The 19,328-nt window shown below is 56.7% G+C and overlaps 1 protein-coding gene and 2 long non-coding RNA genes across 7 annotated transcripts in view; 1 reads left to right on the plus strand and 2 right to left on the minus strand.

The window, feature by feature from the left end:
* Positions 1 to 1,003, minus strand: part of LOC142433060 (uncharacterized) — a 1,295-nt gene extending 292 nt beyond the window's left edge. Inside the window, exons 1-2 of the long non-coding RNA XR_012781080.1 lie at positions 804 to 1,003; positions 349 to 540 (exon numbers count right to left, since the gene is read on the minus strand). This is a non-coding gene — a long non-coding RNA (uncharacterized LOC142433060). The remainder of the gene's footprint in view (positions 1 to 348; positions 541 to 803) is intronic.
* Positions 1 to 6,529, plus strand: part of LOC142433059 (uncharacterized) — an 8,795-nt gene extending 2,266 nt beyond the window's left edge. For 2 of the 4 annotated variants that reach the window (XR_012781076.1, XR_012781078.1), the window contains exon 3: positions 278 to 6,526. This is a non-coding gene — a long non-coding RNA (uncharacterized LOC142433059). Of the gene's footprint in view, positions 1 to 277 lie in introns of all 4 variants that reach the window. The other 2 variants (XR_012781079.1, XR_012781077.1) reach the window with 2 other exon arrangements.
* LOC142433058 (zinc finger protein 324B-like) lies at positions 5,719 to 18,055 on the minus strand. Of its 2 annotated transcripts, none has more exons than XM_075538177.1 (5): positions 17,686 to 18,055; positions 17,227 to 17,453; positions 14,297 to 14,423; positions 11,549 to 11,675; positions 5,719 to 10,564 (listed from the first exon to the last, which is right to left on the minus strand). In XM_075538177.1, the coding sequence occupies exons 2-5, from the start codon at positions 17,230 to 17,232 to the stop codon at positions 9,691 to 9,693; spliced, it is 1,134 nt and encodes a 377-aa protein (XP_075394292.1). In that variant the 5' UTR covers positions 17,233 to 17,453; positions 17,686 to 18,055; the 3' UTR covers positions 5,719 to 9,690. The 2 variants fall into 2 exon arrangements, with proteins under 2 accessions (XP_075394292.1, XP_075394291.1); XM_075538176.1 differs by having other exon boundaries at positions 11,549 to 11,747.
* Positions 18,056 to 19,328: the final 1,273 nt, after the last annotated feature.

Raw genomic sequence — 19,328 nt, forward strand, 5'->3', positions numbered from 1 at the left:
GGAAGCATTTAAGAAACAGAGGACAGTTGTATGTTTCACCGTTGCTGCCCTGCACCTGACTGGCTCCTCTCCCCCCCGCGACCCTCCAGTTGCCCACAGATGGGCTTTGGGTCCCCACTCCGCACTCCCCCTCCTTGACAATGATAATGATATTTTGTTCTTTGATGCCTGATCCCTTCGACACTCCTACAAAAATGTAAAGCCCCACCCCACCCCATACACCTTATTAACGCTGATAAACTGTCACGATGGATGGATTCCTTCTGTCTTCATACAGATTCCTACCACCTCCTCGGCGATCACATTATGGACAGTTTCCCACACGGAGGACCCCCTTCTGCATTTTACCAGTTGCTTCAACGGGAAGGGCTTCCTCTGGGGACACTTCCTGGCGTCAAGGCAACCGAGCAGCCAGCGGGCACCGCCGGCGGCGATTCCAAGGCTGTCGGTCTTGATGGGAAGAGCAAGCCTCGCCTTGCTTTCTGGGACCCGCTGGCGGTTTCCACCTGTGGTGCCCGGAGTTGGCTCTGCGGTGTGTCCCTCGGGAGGCAGAGGGCTCTTAGGAATCAGTGGAAGGATTTGGGTTTCCCCCTTTGTGTCTCTGGCTAAAGCCTTTCTTATTTCCGCTAGGGAGACCATGTTAGCTGACTGCGTGGGGTGGGGGCGGCTGTGCAACAGAGCCACTGTGGAAGGTGCCACGGGGCACCTTCAATTGGGAACAGCACCTGACCCAGCCATTGCTCCACTAGCTACAGACCCCGAAGAAGTAAAGCCCGGAGCCGGAGCAGAGATAACAAGCTCACCTGTTCTCCAGCACGACGTGCAACAGTGAGAAGATGGAGGAAACCGAGTGCCCGTCGCTGGAAAGGGGGAGATGTTGGTGCGAACACACCGTGGATGATTCCCAGCTCTTGAAAGAGACAATGAAACACCGAGACCTCACGACGCGGCTGGATTTGCAGCCCATTGGGCCACCTGACATGCGTCAATCACAAAAGGACAAATGTCGTATGGGGATCCCTGCTGGGGGGGCGGGAGGGGGGCTGTCAAGAAACGCTTTTCATGCCAGAAGCAGAGAAAAATCTATCAAGGTTGAGATCCACTGGCTTGAAAGGGAAACCTAGGACCATCCGAGCAGGAGCCGGAAGCTACGTGACTTCGCTTACCTGTGGGCGGATCCAGAGCCAGGTACTGGGCACGGTAGGATTGACGGCCCTCTGGACGCCTGCAGGAGCCTCGCCTCTCTCCCTTGGAGCGGCTACTGGCTTCGAACTGCCGGTGCTGAATTGGCAGCCCAACTGCAACCAAGCCTGGTAGAAATTAAGACGGGTCCCTCCACCCGTGTGGCATGCCTGGTACCCAGCCCTCGCCTGCGCTGCTTGGCGCCCGGCAGAGACAGGTGAGGTGAGCTGCAGGTGCCCTCATTCACATGGTGAAGGCGGTGACCGGGGTTTCCCTGCGCCCTCACCTCCCACCCAGGCCTCATACAGGTGCCCTCCTGACCTCGCCAACTCAGGGGTGACGGGGAGTTGGGTCTGAGTCCCAGCAGCCCGATGGACAAGAGGACAATGCACAACGCACAGCAGGGCAGAGGGCTCAACCGAAAGCCGTGTGCTATGTGCAACAGAACAATGCACGGCAGGAAACAACGTGCAAGCAACGCACGACAGAACGATGTGCGATAAGGAGGCGGAACGGAGCCTGGGTCTGAATTAATGTCGACCTTCCTGCGAAACAGTCCGCTTTTGTGCGTCGGAGCTTTTAGGAAAATCACAGGCTGGTACAAGCGGCTGTTTGGGGAGAAATCGGCGAGCTAAAGGTAAGGCAGGTTCCCCTTTGTGAAACACGGCCCCCGTGTGTGTGATGCAACGAAAGCTTGTCCCAGGGGAAGCTCGGGGTCCACACTCCGTACCCGACAGTCTGGCGCGGTCGCTCAGCGCTGAGTCAGGATTTTGATCCCAATAAACCTCTTTGAGCTGCACCGTGTCGGTGCTCCTTGTGTGTGTGTTTCACAACACAATGCACGAGAGAAAACCATGCACAACATGCAACAGAGAAACGCACAACACAACGCACAACGTGCAGCAGAACAAAGCGATACAGAGACAGGTAGACCGCATGCAAGCATGCACAAAGCAGGGAAACCAAAAAGAAGGCACTGACACAGAATCGCACGTCTCCTCATTAGACAAACAAGTCCGATGTAAAAGCACGGGCAGGGGGTGGCCTCTATCGAGGCCTCCGTCCTTCCCGAAGGCAGCACCCCTACACCCTCTGACCGTCACTCAAAGAACCCTGCACTCTTGGCTGCTGCAGGCTCTACGTGAAAATGCTCGCTCGATGTCCCGAGAGACTCAGTCATGCTCCGTGGAAATGTTCCCTGATTTGGGGGCAGGGGCGCTAAGGGGGCAGAAGGAAGTGTGAGGGGGCGATGCTTGCTCTGCGGGTGTACGTTCCCAGACGCCATGCTCCGATGGCGGCCCCTGCGGTCCTCCAGCAGCCGGTGCACCGTCACGAGGACAAGTTCTTCAGCCTCAACCGCCCCGAGCTTTCCCTCCCCAAGGCAGCTTTGAGCTCTCGCTGCATTTCTTTACCATCAGCTCCTGCAGTTAGCTCGGATCCTCTGAGACTAATCCATCAGGATGGCCGATGCCTGTGGAATCTCCAGAAACAGACAAGAGGACCTTCTGAGCTGATTTCTCTGCCCGGCACATGCCCTCAGCAGCCGTGGCTTGGAATGGATTTGTTTTTTAAGCACCCGGATGAGCCTGAGAAGACTGGATTTATCTGCAGACATTGGTCCCAGAGACGTGTTTCAACACGGATGGAGCAACCCTGGGTAGAAAGGAACTGTGTGAGACAGTTAAGGTTTATTGTGCGAACGTGGCCAGTGAACCATGTGGGGGTCATTGAAGGGCGGAGAGATCACTGGCTCGGCGAGCCTCGCCTTGCTTGTCTCTCGCTCTTTGATGGGCGGCTGCCTGGCTCGTTCTGTGCCTCAGTTTACAAGCTGCACTGCCCGAGGGACACCCAACCCGTGGACTGTGTCGCTGTAATTTGAGGCTCCTTCAAGACCTGTAAAGTCCACACCATTGGGACTTACAGCTCTTGAGCTGGGGACTGTGGGACCCCCCTGTCATCTGTCTGATTGTTGGTGACCTGCCTTGCTGTTTGCCGCCTGTGCCCGGAGAGCCTGAATCTCTCTGCAGAGGACTGACCTGTGCCCTCAAGACTCGAAGGACTGCCAGTGTCTCACGGGAGTGAGTTGCACTGAGCCATTTGTACTGCTTTATAATTTAATTAAGTTTATTGCATATGTTATCCATCTGTATAAATATCTACATATAAGTATTATCGATCTGATTTTGTTTCTATCGAGAACCCTAAGAGAGTATTTTTAGCTGTGCTCTTAGATGCACTGGGGCTTCACAAAGATTATAGGAAAAACTCAGGGATAATTTCACCCCATTTTCCCTCTAACATTTTGAGGTCCCTGCGACAGGTACGTTTATGGGGTCGACCTGGCCGGTAGGACCACGCGGGATCAATCAGGTCGCGGTTCGATTGGAGGGAAAGAGATCGATGGCTCTGCACGGCCCGCCCCCGTCTCCCTCGCTCTCCGGTGGTTGGACCGGGTGCTGCAGCTTTAGCCAGTTCTCTGCCTCCGCCTGTGAGCTGCACCACCTGAGGGCCAAGCAAACACAACGTGCACCGTGTGTCTAAGAGACGGAGGCTTCTTCACCTCGATGCCTGGCCGCGAGGCTGGTGGGTCCCTTGCCGTCCAGGGTCTGCCTCGCTGAGGTCCGGACTGCGGGTGACCCGCCCTGGCTGCTGCCTGTGGGCGACTCTGCCCGCCTGGCGATTTCTCACCAACCTTTTGCAGTCCCTCTGCAAATAAAAGGGGAGACCGCTTTCTGCATGATTCCCAGTGAAGAGACACGGAAAACATTCTTGGAGCAGCAAACGCCACTGGGCAAACACGGGGCGACAACAGACACGGGTCAAAAATACACGGGTCCCAACAGGACAAACATAGTCCGAGACCAGGATTAAAAACGGAATCACGTCCCGGCTTTCATGCCCACATACATGTGACTGGTCATGGGGATGGGAGGGGAAGGAAGAGGGGGCTCCTGGTTGGACGTACGTCAACATGGGCGAAGGGGGAGAGCCTGCCTGCAAGAGGGACGTGGGAGGACAGCAGGTGGGAGGCAGCAGTGGTTTCTATGGAGCTCCAGCCCCATCCTGACTCGAGGATCCGCCCTCTTGTCACCCGGATACCCCCAATCCCCCCTCTTCCTATTAGTTTGTCCCTAGACTGTGCCCCTCTCGTTCCTGCACAACCTATACTGCAACCCCTTCCTGCGACGTGGCTTCACCTGTGATTAGGGGGCTTGCACGTCCCCCAAAGATATACAAGCCTGGGTTAGCAATGAAGCAGCTCTGCCCAAAGGCAGGACGTCAGGGAAGGTGGCGTGAAACCAGCAAAGCCCAACAAGCTGGGGTTGAGCAACGGTGGATCGAAGGGACAGGCGACTGGAAGCAAGATGAGGGCGGACTGCTGAACGGAAAGCCGCTGCTCTGCTCTGGAAATCTTCATGTGTGGGAAACTTGTTTTTAATTTTAAATGATCGTAGGCGACCGTGGCGAGTGGACAGCAATCTCACGAGGCGCAAGCGTAACGGAAAGCGGCGTCTGGAGCCTGCCCAGCGCTGAAGGTAAGGTCACGGCCCCGAGAAATGAGCGACCTGTGCTCGGCAGGTTTAGCTTCACGGCAGCGAGGACACGCACCAACCCCGGACAGACGGGAGACTCTCACACCAAAGCCGAGTGTTTAATTGCACATAAAACAGCATCGAGGGAAGCACTAGAAACTTTAAAAGCACATTTAGCTGGAATAAAGCACAACCCACACCCAGGAGAGAAGCCTTTCCGAGGCAACGACTCTCTTCCAGAGACACAACCTTGTTCCACCTGCTTCCGACTCACCGAGAGCCGCTGTGCGTTTGCTGCCTGACACGGCAGCAGAAAGGACACTTCCCACTTCAGAGCCAGCGCTGTGTCCTCACGGGTTTGCTTTCTTCTTCTCCAGCCGAGCGTCCAGGGCTGCAGCTGTTCTGGGAAACTGGTCGAAAGCCCGGCCGTAAACCAGCATTCCCCCCATTTTGAACCAGTCTCCTCCCATCTCTGCCGGGTTTGGGCGCTTGTTGCCCCGACTGGCTGAAAGCTGACCTCTGGGGGGAGCTTCAATTTAACGGTACAAGGCTGCCTCAGTTTCCCCGATTCTCTCCCAGAGTGTCACGCGTGGTGATTGGATTCTGGATTTTGTTCTGCGCTTTTTTATCCATTCGGATCGGGACTTTCTACTGCGGTGCAGCTGCCACCGGGCACCGTCCAGCTCCTCGGATCTCAGGGGCGAGCGGAGCGTGGTTCTTGGCTCCATCCGTCTTCCGGGGACACGGCGTCCTTGAATGTCCAGCTCGATTCCTTCGCATTGGCTCCCGGTGGGAAGAGGCCAACGGTTGCTCCGTAAGGGACAAAGGCAAGCTTCGAAGACGTGCACTTGCAAACAGGCAGACGTCTTCGTCGTAAAACTGTGCATGAGCCCGTGGGCGCAGCCTTGTAGGAGGACCTGGCTCCTTTATTCAGGGCCAGTGTCTTCCCACGTGTCCTGGAAATTAGTGAGTCTGCCCTCCGGCGTGTGACGTCTTCACCCCGGCACGTCCTCCGTGCTGATCCAGGTTGTGAGGTGGTTTGCAGCGTCGTCATCCTGCACCCGTGGGCGTTTCCGCCGCAGGTGAACGCCGTGAATCCTGTCTATTCATCCACGGACGGGACAGTGGGGTGTGTCGCTTTTCCTGCTCCCAGGAGTCGGGATGCAACCAGCTGGGTGTGCAGACGCCGCACTGAGTCCCGGCTCTCGTCTCTGTAGGGAGATCTCCCCCGAGTGCAGAGAGCAGGATTGTTTGCTCTGGTTCTGCCTGTGAGGCACTTCATGTTGTCTGCAGCCGGCCTTTCCCTTTACGCGCCTCTCTAGCAGCCGTGCCTGGGAGCCTAAGGCACCCACAGCCCTGCAGGCACCCGGCGCGCCCTCTAATAAAGCAATGTCACGGCCGCTGCGGTGGGACCGCATCTCGCGCTGGATCTTGCCTCTCCCGTGACGGAGGCTCCCAGGCATGTTTCATGGGCTTATGGACACCCTGGTCCTGTGTCCATCTCTAAGTTAGGAAGTGATTTGACGATGGAGAAGGTGGGCACTTTAAATTTTAGAGCGAGGACCCTCGTCAGAAATGTCACAGCGACACGACTATTTTCCCTCAAGTTTCTTTTCTTTAACCTTTCCGTGGAATCGTTCAACGATCATAAATGTGCAGATTTTGGGATATCTCAGTTATTTACCTTCCGGTTTGCACGCCGCTATGCTCAGTATCTAGTTTATGCTATTTGGTAATATTCAATTCATGCTACGTGGCAATCAATTTATGCTACGTGGTAATCAATTATGCTACATGGTAATATTCAATTCATGCTACGTGGTGATCAATTTATGCTACGTGGTAATCAATTTATGCTTCGTGGTAATCAATTATGCAACATGGTAATCAATTTATGCTACGTGGTGATCAATTTATGCTACGTGGTAATCAATTTATGCTACGTGGTAATCAATTTATGCTTCGTGGTAATCCATTATGCTACATGGTAATCAATTTATGCTACGTGGTAATCAATTATGCTACATGGTAATATTCAATTCATGCTACGTGGCAATCAATTTATGCTACGTGGTAATCAATTATGCTACATGGTAATATTCAATTCATGCTACGTGGTGATCAATTTATGCTACGTGGTAATCAATTTATGCTTCGTGGTAATCAATTATGCAACATGGTAATCAATTTATGCTACGTGGTGATCAATTTATGCTACGTGGTAATCAATTTATGCTACGTGGTAATCAATTTATGCTTCGTGGTAATCCATTATGCTACATGGTAATCAATTTATGCTACGTGGTAATCAATTATGCTACATGGTAATATTCAATTCATGCTACGTGGCAATCAATTTATGCTACGTGGTAATCAATTATGCTACATGGTAATATTCAATTCATGCTACGTGGTGATCAATTTATGCTACGTGGTAATCAATTCATGCTACGTGGCAATCAATTTACGCCTCTGTCCGTGCTGGGGGCCTGCACATTTCCCCCCTTCATAGTCTTAGGTTGTACACTGAGGTCGTTGCATCTCTTTATTCGCTTTTTGCCGTACGGTGTGAGGTGAGGACCCTGTGTTTCACGTGCCCGGTCGTGTTCCGCGTCTGTGTCTGCCAGCTGCCGTGAGCGAGTCGGCCTGACCGCTGCGTCACCGAGGGGGGTTGTGAAATCAGGGACGGCGAGGCCTCCCCCGTATCCTCCTCTAGCAACAGAGCTTTGCCCACTTTCTCCCTAAAATGCAGCAGCGACGGAGGGGGCCACTTACTGCGCTGCCAACTGCAAGGTCGGTAGTTCAAACCCACCGGCTGCTCCGCAGGAGAAAAACAGCGCTTCCGACTCCGAGCAAGACCCACAGCCTTGGAAACCCAGAGTCACGCGGTCCATGCGCCACTGGGGTGCTGTGCTGGGTGCCGAGCCCGATCCGACCTCCAGGGCGCCTCTGTACAGAAGGACAGACGCTCCCGATCCTGCACGGGCCCCACCAGCGCCCCCTCTGAAACCATCGTTGCAGCTGTGCCGATTCGTCTTGCCCAAGGCTTGCTCCTGCAGGACACTCGCCTTTCTCCAGCATGTTGCCCGAGAGCAGGTGCCGATGTCTCCCAAACGCCCGTCCAAAGCACACGCGGTCTCCCCACGCCTGTGTCTGCAGAGCATGCCGGCAGTCGGTGGCGCGTCCGAGCGTCTTTCCTTCCACCGGAATTCCAATGCACGGATTCTTCACCGGGACCCATGACACGGCAGTCAGTCTTTCTTCCCGTAGGAGGTTAGGGATGCACTTCCCAACAAGAAACGCCGTTAAAATCTGGGCTGGGAGGCATCGCACTTGCAGGCTGGCGGATCCCCCAGGTTAGCTCTCCCTCTCCGACCAGCATGCTTCCGACTTCTCTTGGGATAAAATCCTTTCGGTTGCTCGTTGCGGTGGCTCCTTTTCCATCTTCTCGCGGCGACTGCAAGCAGCGCTGTTTCCGCGACGGAGGGCGGCCTTTCAGGGGTGCGCTTTTAATTGCGGGGATGCAGCAAACGACTTCACGCCGTTGATTGCACGCTGGCACTCTGCAGAGCGTCACTGCCGGCTGCCTTCTTGCAGAGGCTCCGAGGCTTTATGCGATCGGGGAAATGTGAATGCACGTTGCTTGCTTTGAGGTTTGCACCGTCTTGCCAATCTGGATGCTCTCGACTGTCTTCTGCGTTACGTCCTTGGCAGGGCTTCCAGTGTAATATTGCGCGGGCGAGGCGACGGGGACACCCCAGTCGTGTTTCTTTTTAATCTCGCTCCAGGGAGGATCTGCAGGCGGCTGGCGTTGCACGATGTGCCCGCGAGGAGGAGGGCTTTCACGTCTGCTCCCATTGCGCTGCGTCCCTGTCACGCATGGAGGTCGGGCTTCGTTAGATGACGTTTCTGCAGACGAGGAGGCGATAGCCCTGCTGTGTGTGTGCGGCGTGAGGCGCATTGGCTCCGTAACGCGGAACCGACCGTTTGGTAGCGACGGATTCTCTGTTTGCCGCTGATGTTGAGCTCTGAGGTCCGGGATCTGAGCGGGGATCTTGGCAAACGCTTTAGTGATGTCTCTCCCTGGCGGTGGGATCCGGGTTAAGCTTGCTCCCGGAATGGAATTCCAGAGAATTCTTCCTTGTTCCATCTGCTGGAGCTGGTTGAATAGCTGTCGTTTCAGCTCCTCTGTGGATGGTTGGCAGAAGCCTCCATGGAAACTCTCTACAGAAATATGTTGTTCTCCCTAGAATTCCCCCCAGAGGAGCCCTGGTGCTGCTGTGCACACGCCTTGGGCTGTGATCTGCATGGTCGGCGGTTTGCATCCACCTGCAGCTCCCAGGGAGAAAGGCGGAAAAAAGGATCAAAAATATATATATATAATCTCCCCCCATGAGCCCATCAGTCTATTTTGCTTGGCTGTGTTTCTGCCCCCGTTTGTGTTAATTGCGTAGATTGTGTGACTCCAGGAACGCGTCCCTTTCTTCAAGGCTTTCGAATTCGTCAGTGCTCGTTACGCCGTCATTTTAAATGAACATTTTAGATCATTTGTCCTGAGCATCTTCACTAAGTCGCTGCTGGTGGAACGACTCTCCCCGCGTTCCTGACCTGTGACGCTTGGCGGCTTCGGAGCCTGGGTCAGCTCGGCGATGGCGGGCGACCTCGCTGCTCCCTCGCAAACCTACGCTCCGACCTGGCGACCGCTTCCAGCGCTCCTGTTTTGTGCCTCGTTGCCTTTGCGCCCAAACGCGCCCTGTCCCGAAGGCTCTGCTCCTCCTCGCAGGGGCTTCTCCAGTTCCTAGCGGCAGCGCCGCGCTCTCGGTTCAGAGCCTCTGCCCGTCGTCCGCCGTGTTTCCTGCCACCGACGGACTGACGGCCACGTGGTTGACGTTGTCGATACCAAGACACATGCCTTTGCTTCGGACGCCGTTAACTCTCTCTGTTTCCCACCGTTTCCCGGAAAGCGAGGCGTCGCTCAGGGCCCCGCTTTCGCCGCCGTCTCTGCGCCGTGAGTCCGTGCGTGGGAAGCGAGGTGCGAGGACTGGCAGAAGGCCTTGCCGCACTCTCTGCACTCGTACGGCCGCTCCCCGTTGTGGGTGCGCACGTGCTTGGTCAGGGCCGAGGAGTCGCCGAAGGCTTTCCCACACTGCGTGCAGCCGTACGGCCGCTCCCCGCTGTGGGTCCGCCGGTGCGACGTGAGGTGCGAGGACCGGCTGAAGGCTTTCCCACACTCCCGGCAGGCGTAGGGCCGCTCCCCCGTGTGGGTGCGCCGGTGCGTGGCGAGGGCCGAGGAGCAGCTGAAGACCTTGCCGCACTCGGCGCACCCGTACGGCCGCTCTCCGTTGTGGGTTTTCAGGTGCGTGCTCAGGTGGGACGACTGCCGGAAGGCTTTCCCACACTCCCGGCACGCGTAGGGCCGCTCCCCGCGGTGAGACTTTAGATGCCGGCTGAGGGAGGAGGCCATGCCGAAGGCCTTCCCGCACTCCTTGCACGCGTAAGGCTTCGCTCGGCGGTGCAGCGCCTTGAGCAGGAGAGGCGCGGGGACGCCGCACACGGCACACGGACGGGGCTGCTGTGCATGGAGCGTTCTCATGGGGGCGGCGAGCTGGCACGCAGCACGGCGGGCGCCGCCACCTTCCGTCGTCGGGCAGGGCCGGGGCGCAGCTCGGAACCCGCTGCAGCGGGGGAGCGACGGAGTCACGGAGGCTCTTCCGGGCCCGAGCTGCCCAAACGGACGCTCCGTCGGAGGAGGGCTCCTTCGTGGATCAGGAAGGACTGGGCTCCGGCCGGACGTGTCCACCAACGGGCTGCGGTCGTCCCCGTCCGAGCAGCCGTCTATTGTCCGAACCCTGAGAAACACAGGCAACGTGAGATCGCAACTCGGTCGGCGCCCATTTCGCTAAACTCTGCAAAATACGCGGATTTCTGATCATTTTACCCAAGTGTCCGACTCGTGCGTATCTGATACGCTGACGGATGTTCCTTAAAAGACAAGGACTCGATCCTATTTCTTTTCACTTTCAAAATATAAACCACTGAACAAAGACGCAGCGAGTTAAAGTAAGAATAAAGAGAGAAGGTGACACTGTGAGGATTCTGCGCATCGTTCACGGGGACGGGGTTCCATGTAAAGGGACTTAAAACGATTCACGGAAAGATTAAACTGGACGCCAAGTGGAATTTTCCCACGAAACTTTTGCAGATGGGTCCACGGGCACCGGCTGAGCACAAGGTCACCGGGTCTAAGCTCCGCGGGATCCTCTCTGCGCCTGTGAAGCCTCAGTCCTGGGCGCCCAGGGGCGGCTCTGCACCGTCCGGCCGGGTCGCACTGAACGGACTCAGTTGCCGAGTTTGGTCCTGGTTTTTCGCAGACGGGTTTCTCTCTCTCTGTGCACAGACGCTTGCAGATTAGTCGGAAAGGGGGGCGTGAAGAGTCGACGGCAAGAAGGGTTCACGGAATCCGTTCTCAAATGCAAAGCCCGCTCACACCAGGGACTCAGCGGGCAGCGCTGGGTTGAGAACCAGGACGGCACGCGGGTTACACGGCTACACAACCCGTCGCCCGTTGGGTTCTGGCCCCGGGAGCACCGAGCCGGGCGCTTAGTGCACAAAGCGGGTGGATCCGCACCCTCCGCGAAGGCGCGCAGCCTCCCACCACCCTGCCCGCCCACGGTCCAGCCTCGTCCACGCGTCCCTGTCGTTTTCGGGGCCAAAGGCGGGTCCGGCAATGGGGGGGCATTCCGGGCACCGCCACGGATGGATGCGCGTGTCACCGTGCCAAGCCCTCAGCCATCCTCCCGGGCACCGTGTTCGGTTGCTGGAGGGATACCCACCTCACGTCGCTGCAGCGGACGGCAAGCGGATCGACGTGCCATGCGGAGAACGAGGCGTCCCTCTTCATGAACTGCAGCACGAGGTGTTGGAGGAACAGCTGCTCTCCGCGGTTAAAGTCTTGCGACACTGAGTGGAAGTCCAGCACAGGGAACAAAGATGGGTTGCGGTGGATTAATAACGGGGTGCTGGCGGAGAAGGCTGCTGAGAAACAGGTGAGACAGACAGAGCTGCTGTCTCGGCGCCTTGGCAACGGTTAAAACCCTATTTCTAAGGGTAAATCCTTGAGGCGCCAATCGGACGCATTTCCCCGAAGGCGCTCGGCACAGCACACGCCTGAATAAGGACAGAGAACACGGGTCTCCAGGACCACACGTGTGCAGTACGGCTAAGGTCAAAAAACTTTAAAAGCTGCAGACACAGTGTGGAAATTGCACCCAATCTGATCCCACCACCGAGGAAAATCACTGAGGGCGTGGAGCAGAGGAGCGAGGGGAGCAGAGCATGGACGTGGGACAAGAGGAAAGTCAAGGAAATAGAGAAAGGAGCTGGGAGGCAAAGGGCATTTATAGAGGTCTTGATACAGGCATGTGCATGTGCAAATAAATTTATATATGACGATGTAGAAATAGATCTATGTGCATATATTTGTATATTTAGAATTGGGGCAGTACATGGACATTGGGCCTCCACTCAAGGACTCCCTCAATGCAAGGACACTTTGTTCTATTAAACTGACATCCCACGGTGCTCACCTTCCCGACACAAACACAGCAGGTGCACAAGCAAATGTGGTGCAGAAAGCTGGGGGGTCCCGGCTATCAAAAGACACAGCGTCTGGGGTTTTAAAGACTTAGAGACAAGCGGCCATTCAGCTCAGAAGCAATAAAACCCACATGGAAGAAGCACAGCAGCCTGTGCGACCACGAGGTGCCTAAAGGATCGAGTATCAGACAGCCAAGAACAAAAAATCATCATCGTGAATGAGGGGGGGTGCAGAGTGGGGACCAAAGCCCATCTGTCGGCCACTGGACATCCCTTTACAGGAGGGTCTCAGAGAGGAGACGAGACAGTCGGGGTGCAGGGTAGCAACGATGAAGAACACAGCTTTCCCCCGGATCCTGGATGCTTCCTCCCCCCAACTACCATGATCCAAATTCTACCTTGCAGGGCTGGATAGGGCAGAGGTTGTACACTGGTACATATGAGGGTTGGAGGTACAGGGAATCCAGGGTGGATGATACCTTCAGGACCAAGGGTGTGAGGGGCGATGCTGGGAGAGTGGAGGGTGAGTGGGTTGGAAAGGGGGAACTGATTACAAGGATCCACATGTGACCTCCTCCCTGGGAGAGGGACAGCAGAGAAGGGGGGAAGGGAGACTCCGGATAGGGCAAGATATGACAAAATAACGATGTATAAATTACCAAGGGCACATGAGGGAGGGGGAAGCAGGGAGGGGAAATGCGCTGACGGCAGGGGCTTAGGTGCAGAGCAGATGTTTGGAGAACGATGAGGTACAGACGTGCTGGACACAATGAAAAGAAACGAGTTTTTAAAATGATCAAGAATCTGAGAAGTTGGCTGAAGACCCCGAAAAATACTTTCCCACTGCGTCTGTCCGACATGTCGGTCTGTCCACGCAGGGCGCGTCCTTGGACAGACTCGTTCTTGTCTCTGCTCCTGCATAGTTGTGCCCGGTGAGACCCCCCGACCCCGCGCCCGGCTCAGACCTTCCCGTTTCTCTGGGAAAACACCCGGGAAGGGCCGACCGGGCGCTGACGGAGGGTGTGAAGCGGAGGGAGCATTTTGACGACGCGCCAGTACTTTGCCCGCGGGGGGAAGACAGGTGCGTGCAGCTGCGGCCGTTACAGATCCTGTCAACTCGCGAAGGGGCGGGGCCTGGCCTGCCAATCAGGTCGCAGCCTGATGACGCCTCTGTGTGGGCGGGGCCTCCCCTGAGCATTCTGGGAACTCCCGTCTTCCTCCCTGGAGGCGGGACACACTCTCTCTCCCTGCAAGACCTTCCTGCTGATGAGACACGTGGAGACACGACGATGCAGCCCTGGAGCTGGAGGAGCCACGTGGAGGCCACGCCGGCGCTGAGCTGCGTCCACGGCCACTGGATCCACAAGACTCTGCACCCGCCGGCCTGTGACCCTCCTGCATTCCGTGTTATTGCATGAAGTGCATGTGTCTGAAGAGGGATTCATGGTCATTGCATGACTGCATGCGTCTGCAGAGGGATTCATGGGCTGGTATCGGACAGACGGGCTCGTGTGGGACTGAGGACTGGATCTGCACTGGGCTGGGACGCCTCTGTCTACACAACAGCTCTTTGATCCAAAGGTCTCCCTTCTCTGGACTTGCATCTCTCGTCCACGCGGACACACACACAAGCACGTCAAACTCGTCCAGGGCAGAAGGATGCTTGCTCTCTACAGAGTCCCAGGTTGGAAGCCTCCGGCAGGGCTCCCCGTGTGCCCACGGCCGCGCCGACAACACGGAGAGGGCGTCTTCATCACGAGACGCAGGGAAGGGAAGGGGCTCACTTTAATCCACGCCAGCGAGCACGGCGGTCGCCGGGGAAGCCAAAACCCCTGCGCTGGACACGCCACGCTCCCACACCCGTTCCGTTCCGCTCCACGTCCCCGCGTCTCAGGCTGGACCGCAGGAGCGAAGTGATCAATTATTGCATAAAGATGCAAAGGGGAAATTTGGGGAGTGGGGGGAGAAAGGGACGTCATTCTCACCGACGGAGGCCAGGTGGGTCAGCGTCTCCACCATCACGTCCCTGTAGAGTGTCCTCTGCGCGAGGTCCAGCAGAGCCCACTCCTCCCGGCTGAAGACCACGGCCACGTCCTCCACGGCCACGGAGCCCTGAAACACGCACACGCTCTGGGTCAGAGGAGGGATGGGCGAGGCCGGCGGCCCCGGGGAAGGCAGAATCCAAAGTCCTCTGACAGTGGGTGTCCTTGTTCTCCAAGGTCGGCCTTCCGCGGCCGGTGGCCGTTACGTAATCTGTCAACTTGCAACAGGGGCGGGGGGCGGGGATTGACCTGTCCGTCAGGCAGAAGCTGGAGGACGGACACACGTTCGCTCCCTGCGAGACCTTCCCGCTGGCGGGACACATGGAGCTGCGCCCGACCTGGGCGCTGGAGGGGCCGCGTGTCCAGGGCTGAGGCAACTGGACGCAGCTGATCGGCGCTCGCCCCCCTCAGAGAGAAAGGGCAAGTCTGGGGCCCTAAGCAGGCCGCCCCCTGGGCCCTGTTTTTTAAATAATCATTTTATTGGGGGGCTTGTACAACGCACCACAGTCCAGCCCTCCACACACGCACACACACATGCACACACACATGCACAAATACACACACATGCACGCACACACACATGCACACACATGCACGCACACACATACACACACATGCACACACATACACACACATGCACACACATACACACATGCACACACGCGCGCACGCACACACGCACACACATATGCACGCACACACACATACACATATACACACACCACACACACGCACACACACATGCACACACACAAACATACACACACGCACACACATGCGCACACACACATACATGCACACACATGCTCACATACACGCACATACATGCACACACATGCACACACGCACACATGCACACGCACACGCAGAGTCCTAGGTGTCCTGCTCTCTAGAGAAACCCGCCCAACGCCGGCCGACGGGTGTGCAGGCTGCAAGGCCTCCCGGCTCCGTCCTGACAGACGCCCTCGGCGTCCGTGTGTCGCTGGGACACGGGGGAGACGGACACACGATCACGTGAGGCTTGGCCTCTCCCAGGAGGGAGACGGACGGCCCGACAGGATGTGCCGCGAGTCACCGTGCCGAGGGGGCCCGGCAGCGCGGCCCCCGAGGCGCGTGGGTGGCGGGAGATTTAAAAATATTCCCTTTCCAAGCCCCGTGACTTACGCGTTCCTCATATGTTCTCACGGAATTCTAACACCAATCTCCCGAGACAGCTACTCTTGCCCAGCCTGAGAAAGAAGCTACACTTTCCTTATCGGCTTGTGTAACGATTCATAATTAATAATCAATAATAACGACATTTACCACCAAAAAAAACCAGCCCTGGGAACAACGCATCCTGCAGCCTGGCATCTGGCCGACCTCTGCGTGACCTTGGTGCTGAATGCGTGGGACAGCGCCTCAACCTTCCGTGGTTCTGGGGGGCTCAGTGGTATTTGGGGGGTGCTCTCGAGGGGGGAGATGGAGCAGACGACCCTTTCCCAAGAACCAGGCTTCCGTCTGTTTTTATGAAACAGGACAGGGAACCCCAAGGAGACAACTAGGGGCCGACGGTTCTGGGGGTCACGGGGCAGGAGGCGTCGGGGGGCAGGGGAAGAAAAGGGGCATCTAAGGCAACGGCAAGGAGGGCGCAGTGTCCCCGACGGTGTCTGGTCACGTGCAGGGTGTCCCGGAGGAAGGACGGAGCGGAGGACAGGCGGTGGGGCTGGCGCCGCGGCTGAACTCTGACCTCAGTGCCGACAGGACGGCCGCGCAAGCAAATGGGGTGGAGGAAGCTGATGGTGCCCGGCTATCAGAAGATGCAGGGATATTGGGGTCCTAACGGCTTGACGTTAAACAGGCAGCCGGCCCGGAGGGAGGCAGCAAAGCCCACGGGGAGCAGCCCGTGTGATGGCACCAGTCGCTCAAGAGGAAGCCATCGGGCCGAGGCGGAGAGCCGGCAACGGGGTGCAAGGCAAGGAAGAGGGCAGAGCGCCAGGGACCCGCCGGACATCATCCCGCCCAGAGAAGGGGCGAAGGGAGACGTCGGCCCGAGCAAAAGAGTTGTGTGAGCCCCTGATGAAATGATTTACTAAAGAAAAGATAAAGTATCGTTTCATTCACGGCATCAGTAACGGTGAGTCGGCAACGCCTGAAACGTCCGTCCTTCCTGAAAACCCACTTGGATCGCACGCCGGGCTCCGGCGTGAATTCTTTCTCGTGCGAAGCCGAGGCCCCAGGTTAGTTCCCACCCGGGAAATCGGGGCGGCGAACGTTCAGGCCTCCAGGGTGCTGTGCGGTGTCAATGTGAGAGGATTCAGCGCGAAGGGGCGGAGCCTCGCCTGCCAATCGGGTCGTAGCCAATGAGCCTCTGTGTGGGCGTGGCCTTCAACTGAGGATTCTGGGACATCGCGAGTCTCCTCCTTGGAAGCATAACTCTGCTGACTCCCTGGGAGTTATTGCAGCGGACAAGACGCATGGACCTGCCCTGATGCAAGACCTCTGAAGCCGGGGGAGCCGCGTGGAGACCCTGCCAGCGCTGAGATGCTTCCGGCGCCACTGGATCCACGGACTTGCGACCCCCCGGCCTGTGCTCCTCCTGCATTCGGCGTCATTGCACGTGTCTCGTGCGTCTGAAGAGCGATTTATAGCCTGGTCTTGGACATACGGGCTAATATCAGACTTAGGGGCTCGGACTGGATTGCACTGACATGCTTTCTTAAGGCACAATTACCCGTTAGATACAACTCTCTCTTACACACTCGGGGGTCCCGATGAGCTTGCTTCTCTAGTCCACCCCGACGCACACCAAGGGGTGCAGTCGCAGGAGGAAGCTGAACGCAGCCCCCCGGCCCTTCAGAAGCCGAGCAGGAATGCGTTGCACAAACACTCACCATCATCTCCGCGCTGCGGGCTCCGGAAGCCTCCGGGGTGCGTGCTCCACGCCCAAGGAGCCACACCAGGAGGGATGGGGGGCGCAGGCGGGAGGCAGACGGACAGGGTTGGGTCCACACCCGAGAGCGTGGAAATCCTTCCTCTGTGGCTTGTGATGCGCAAAACGGGCTCTGCAGCCCCCTCGCCGCCTGGGCCGGACCAGCTCTGTGTGCATCACACGTGCGACCTGCAATGCAGCCGGGACGGGCAGCAGGGGCTGAAACAGGCCCCGGGGCAGGCGTCCTGCTTCCTCCCGGGGTTCAGAGGCCGCTGCACCCTGAGAGCGTGCACAGATTGGCTGCAGCCTCGTGCACAGACCCCCCTTCTTCGTGCAGCTGCAGGGGCTCCTTGCTGTCAAAAGACCCCGGATGGAGGAAGGGGCCTCCTTCTCCCAGAAGCAACCCGTGCAGGGAGCTCACCTGTGCTCACTTCGTCCCCGGCCCATGGCCGCCCAGCCGTCAGTGGAAATGCAAATTTGGGGGTGCTTGCAGCACGAACGGACCGGCCCCCCTACACGCCCCCCCCCCCCCGGTTGTGCCGGTGGAAACGCTTGCATGCATTTTGCTCAACATTGAAAAGACGGCCTCGGTGCCGAATGCACAACGCACCCCGGGGGGGTGGGGGGGCGGGGGGGCTGCAGCCCGCGGAGGGGGTGTCACCCGGCTGCACTGTCTGTCCGTCTGTCCGCGCGCGGGTCAGGCTGGATCTTAAAGTGCAAAGAAAGGGGTTGCCCGGCGCGGGGCGTGCAGAGCAGCCCCCCGATTCCGGGCGCCCCGACTTTGCAGGGCCCCCCCCGCGCAGCGCCCCCGCCCAGCGCCCCCCGCTCCCAGGGGCCCGGACCCGCGGGAGGACGGACGGCGGAGCGCGAGCCCGCGAACCCGGACGCCCAAGGGGACGCACACTTCCGCTTCCGGCCGCCAGCGCGCCCGGTGCTTCGGGAGGAGCTTCCGTGCGGGAAACACGGCGACTCGGGTCCGGAGGTTCCGGCTTCCGCGGCGCAGGCTTTGAAACCGGCGCTGCGACGCGCGAGGTCGTGAGTTGGAAACCGGCGGCCGCTGCGCGGGACGAAGACGAGGCTTTGGATTCCCCTGAACAGCGGCCGCCGCGGGAACTCGCGGGGAAGTTCTGCCCTGGTTTAGAGGGTCGCTGGGCGTCTGCACCACCTCGGTGGTTGGGGGAGAAAAAACTACATTTAATTCAATATTTTTACAAAAGCTGAGCTCTTGGGTTTCAGTAGCCGAATAACCCTCGGGGAGCAAAGAAAGCTGGTGCGTTGACATGTAGTCTCAACACATACATATAAATTCTCAACATATAATCTCAACATATAAATGTAATCTCAACATATATATAATCTCACACACATGTAATCTCAACATATATATAATATCACATATATAATCTCAACGTATATATAACCGCAACATATATATAATCTCAACATATATTCTCAACATATACATATTCTCAACACACATATAATCTCAACATATCTATAATCTCAACATATCTATAATCTCAACATATACATATATCTCAACATATAATCTCAACATACATATATTCTCAACATATAGATGTAATCTCAACATATATAAGCTCACACGTATATAACCTCAACATATATAATCTCAACATATATACTATATCACATATATAATCTCAACGTATATATAACCGCAACATATATAATCTCAACGTATATACATATTCTGAACATGTATGTATATTCTCAACACACATATATAATCGCAAAACAGATTGAAATATGTATATTTGAAAACCATTTTATCATCATTGTACATATAGATATAATGACACTCAGGCTTCTTGTATTGACAGTGTGGTCCTGTGACGTGCTTACTAATTACAGGGGTCATTTCACAACATGAAGGATTGGACAGAAATTTCCAAACATGAAATAGAATCATAAGCTACCTAACGGCTGCGTGTATTTAATTATGTGCAAAATAACATTGCTGAGAAATACAGTGATTCAAAGGCCGTGCCTCCCGCGACCCTTCGTAATCGTCTAAGACATTGAGAACACACGGTTTCAGCT

The sequence above is a fragment of the Tenrec ecaudatus genome, chromosome X (assembly GCF_050624435.1).
Source record: "Tenrec ecaudatus isolate mTenEca1 chromosome X, mTenEca1.hap1, whole genome shotgun sequence".
NCBI classification, from domain to species: domain Eukaryota; kingdom Metazoa; phylum Chordata; class Mammalia; order Afrosoricida; family Tenrecidae; genus Tenrec; species Tenrec ecaudatus.

Bases quoted from the DNA above. Each gene is read 5' to 3' on its own strand.
- LOC142433058 (XM_075538176.1), bottom strand. The intron at 11,748-14,296 runs GTGAGAATGACG...GTTTCTCAGCAG, and splicing joins GACCCACCTGGCCTCCGTCG to CCTTCTCCGCCAGCACCCCG. The intron at 10,565-11,548 runs GTGGGTATCCCT...TGTGTTTCTCAG, and splicing joins GTCCGCTGCAGCGACGTGAG to GGTTCGGACAATAGACGGCT.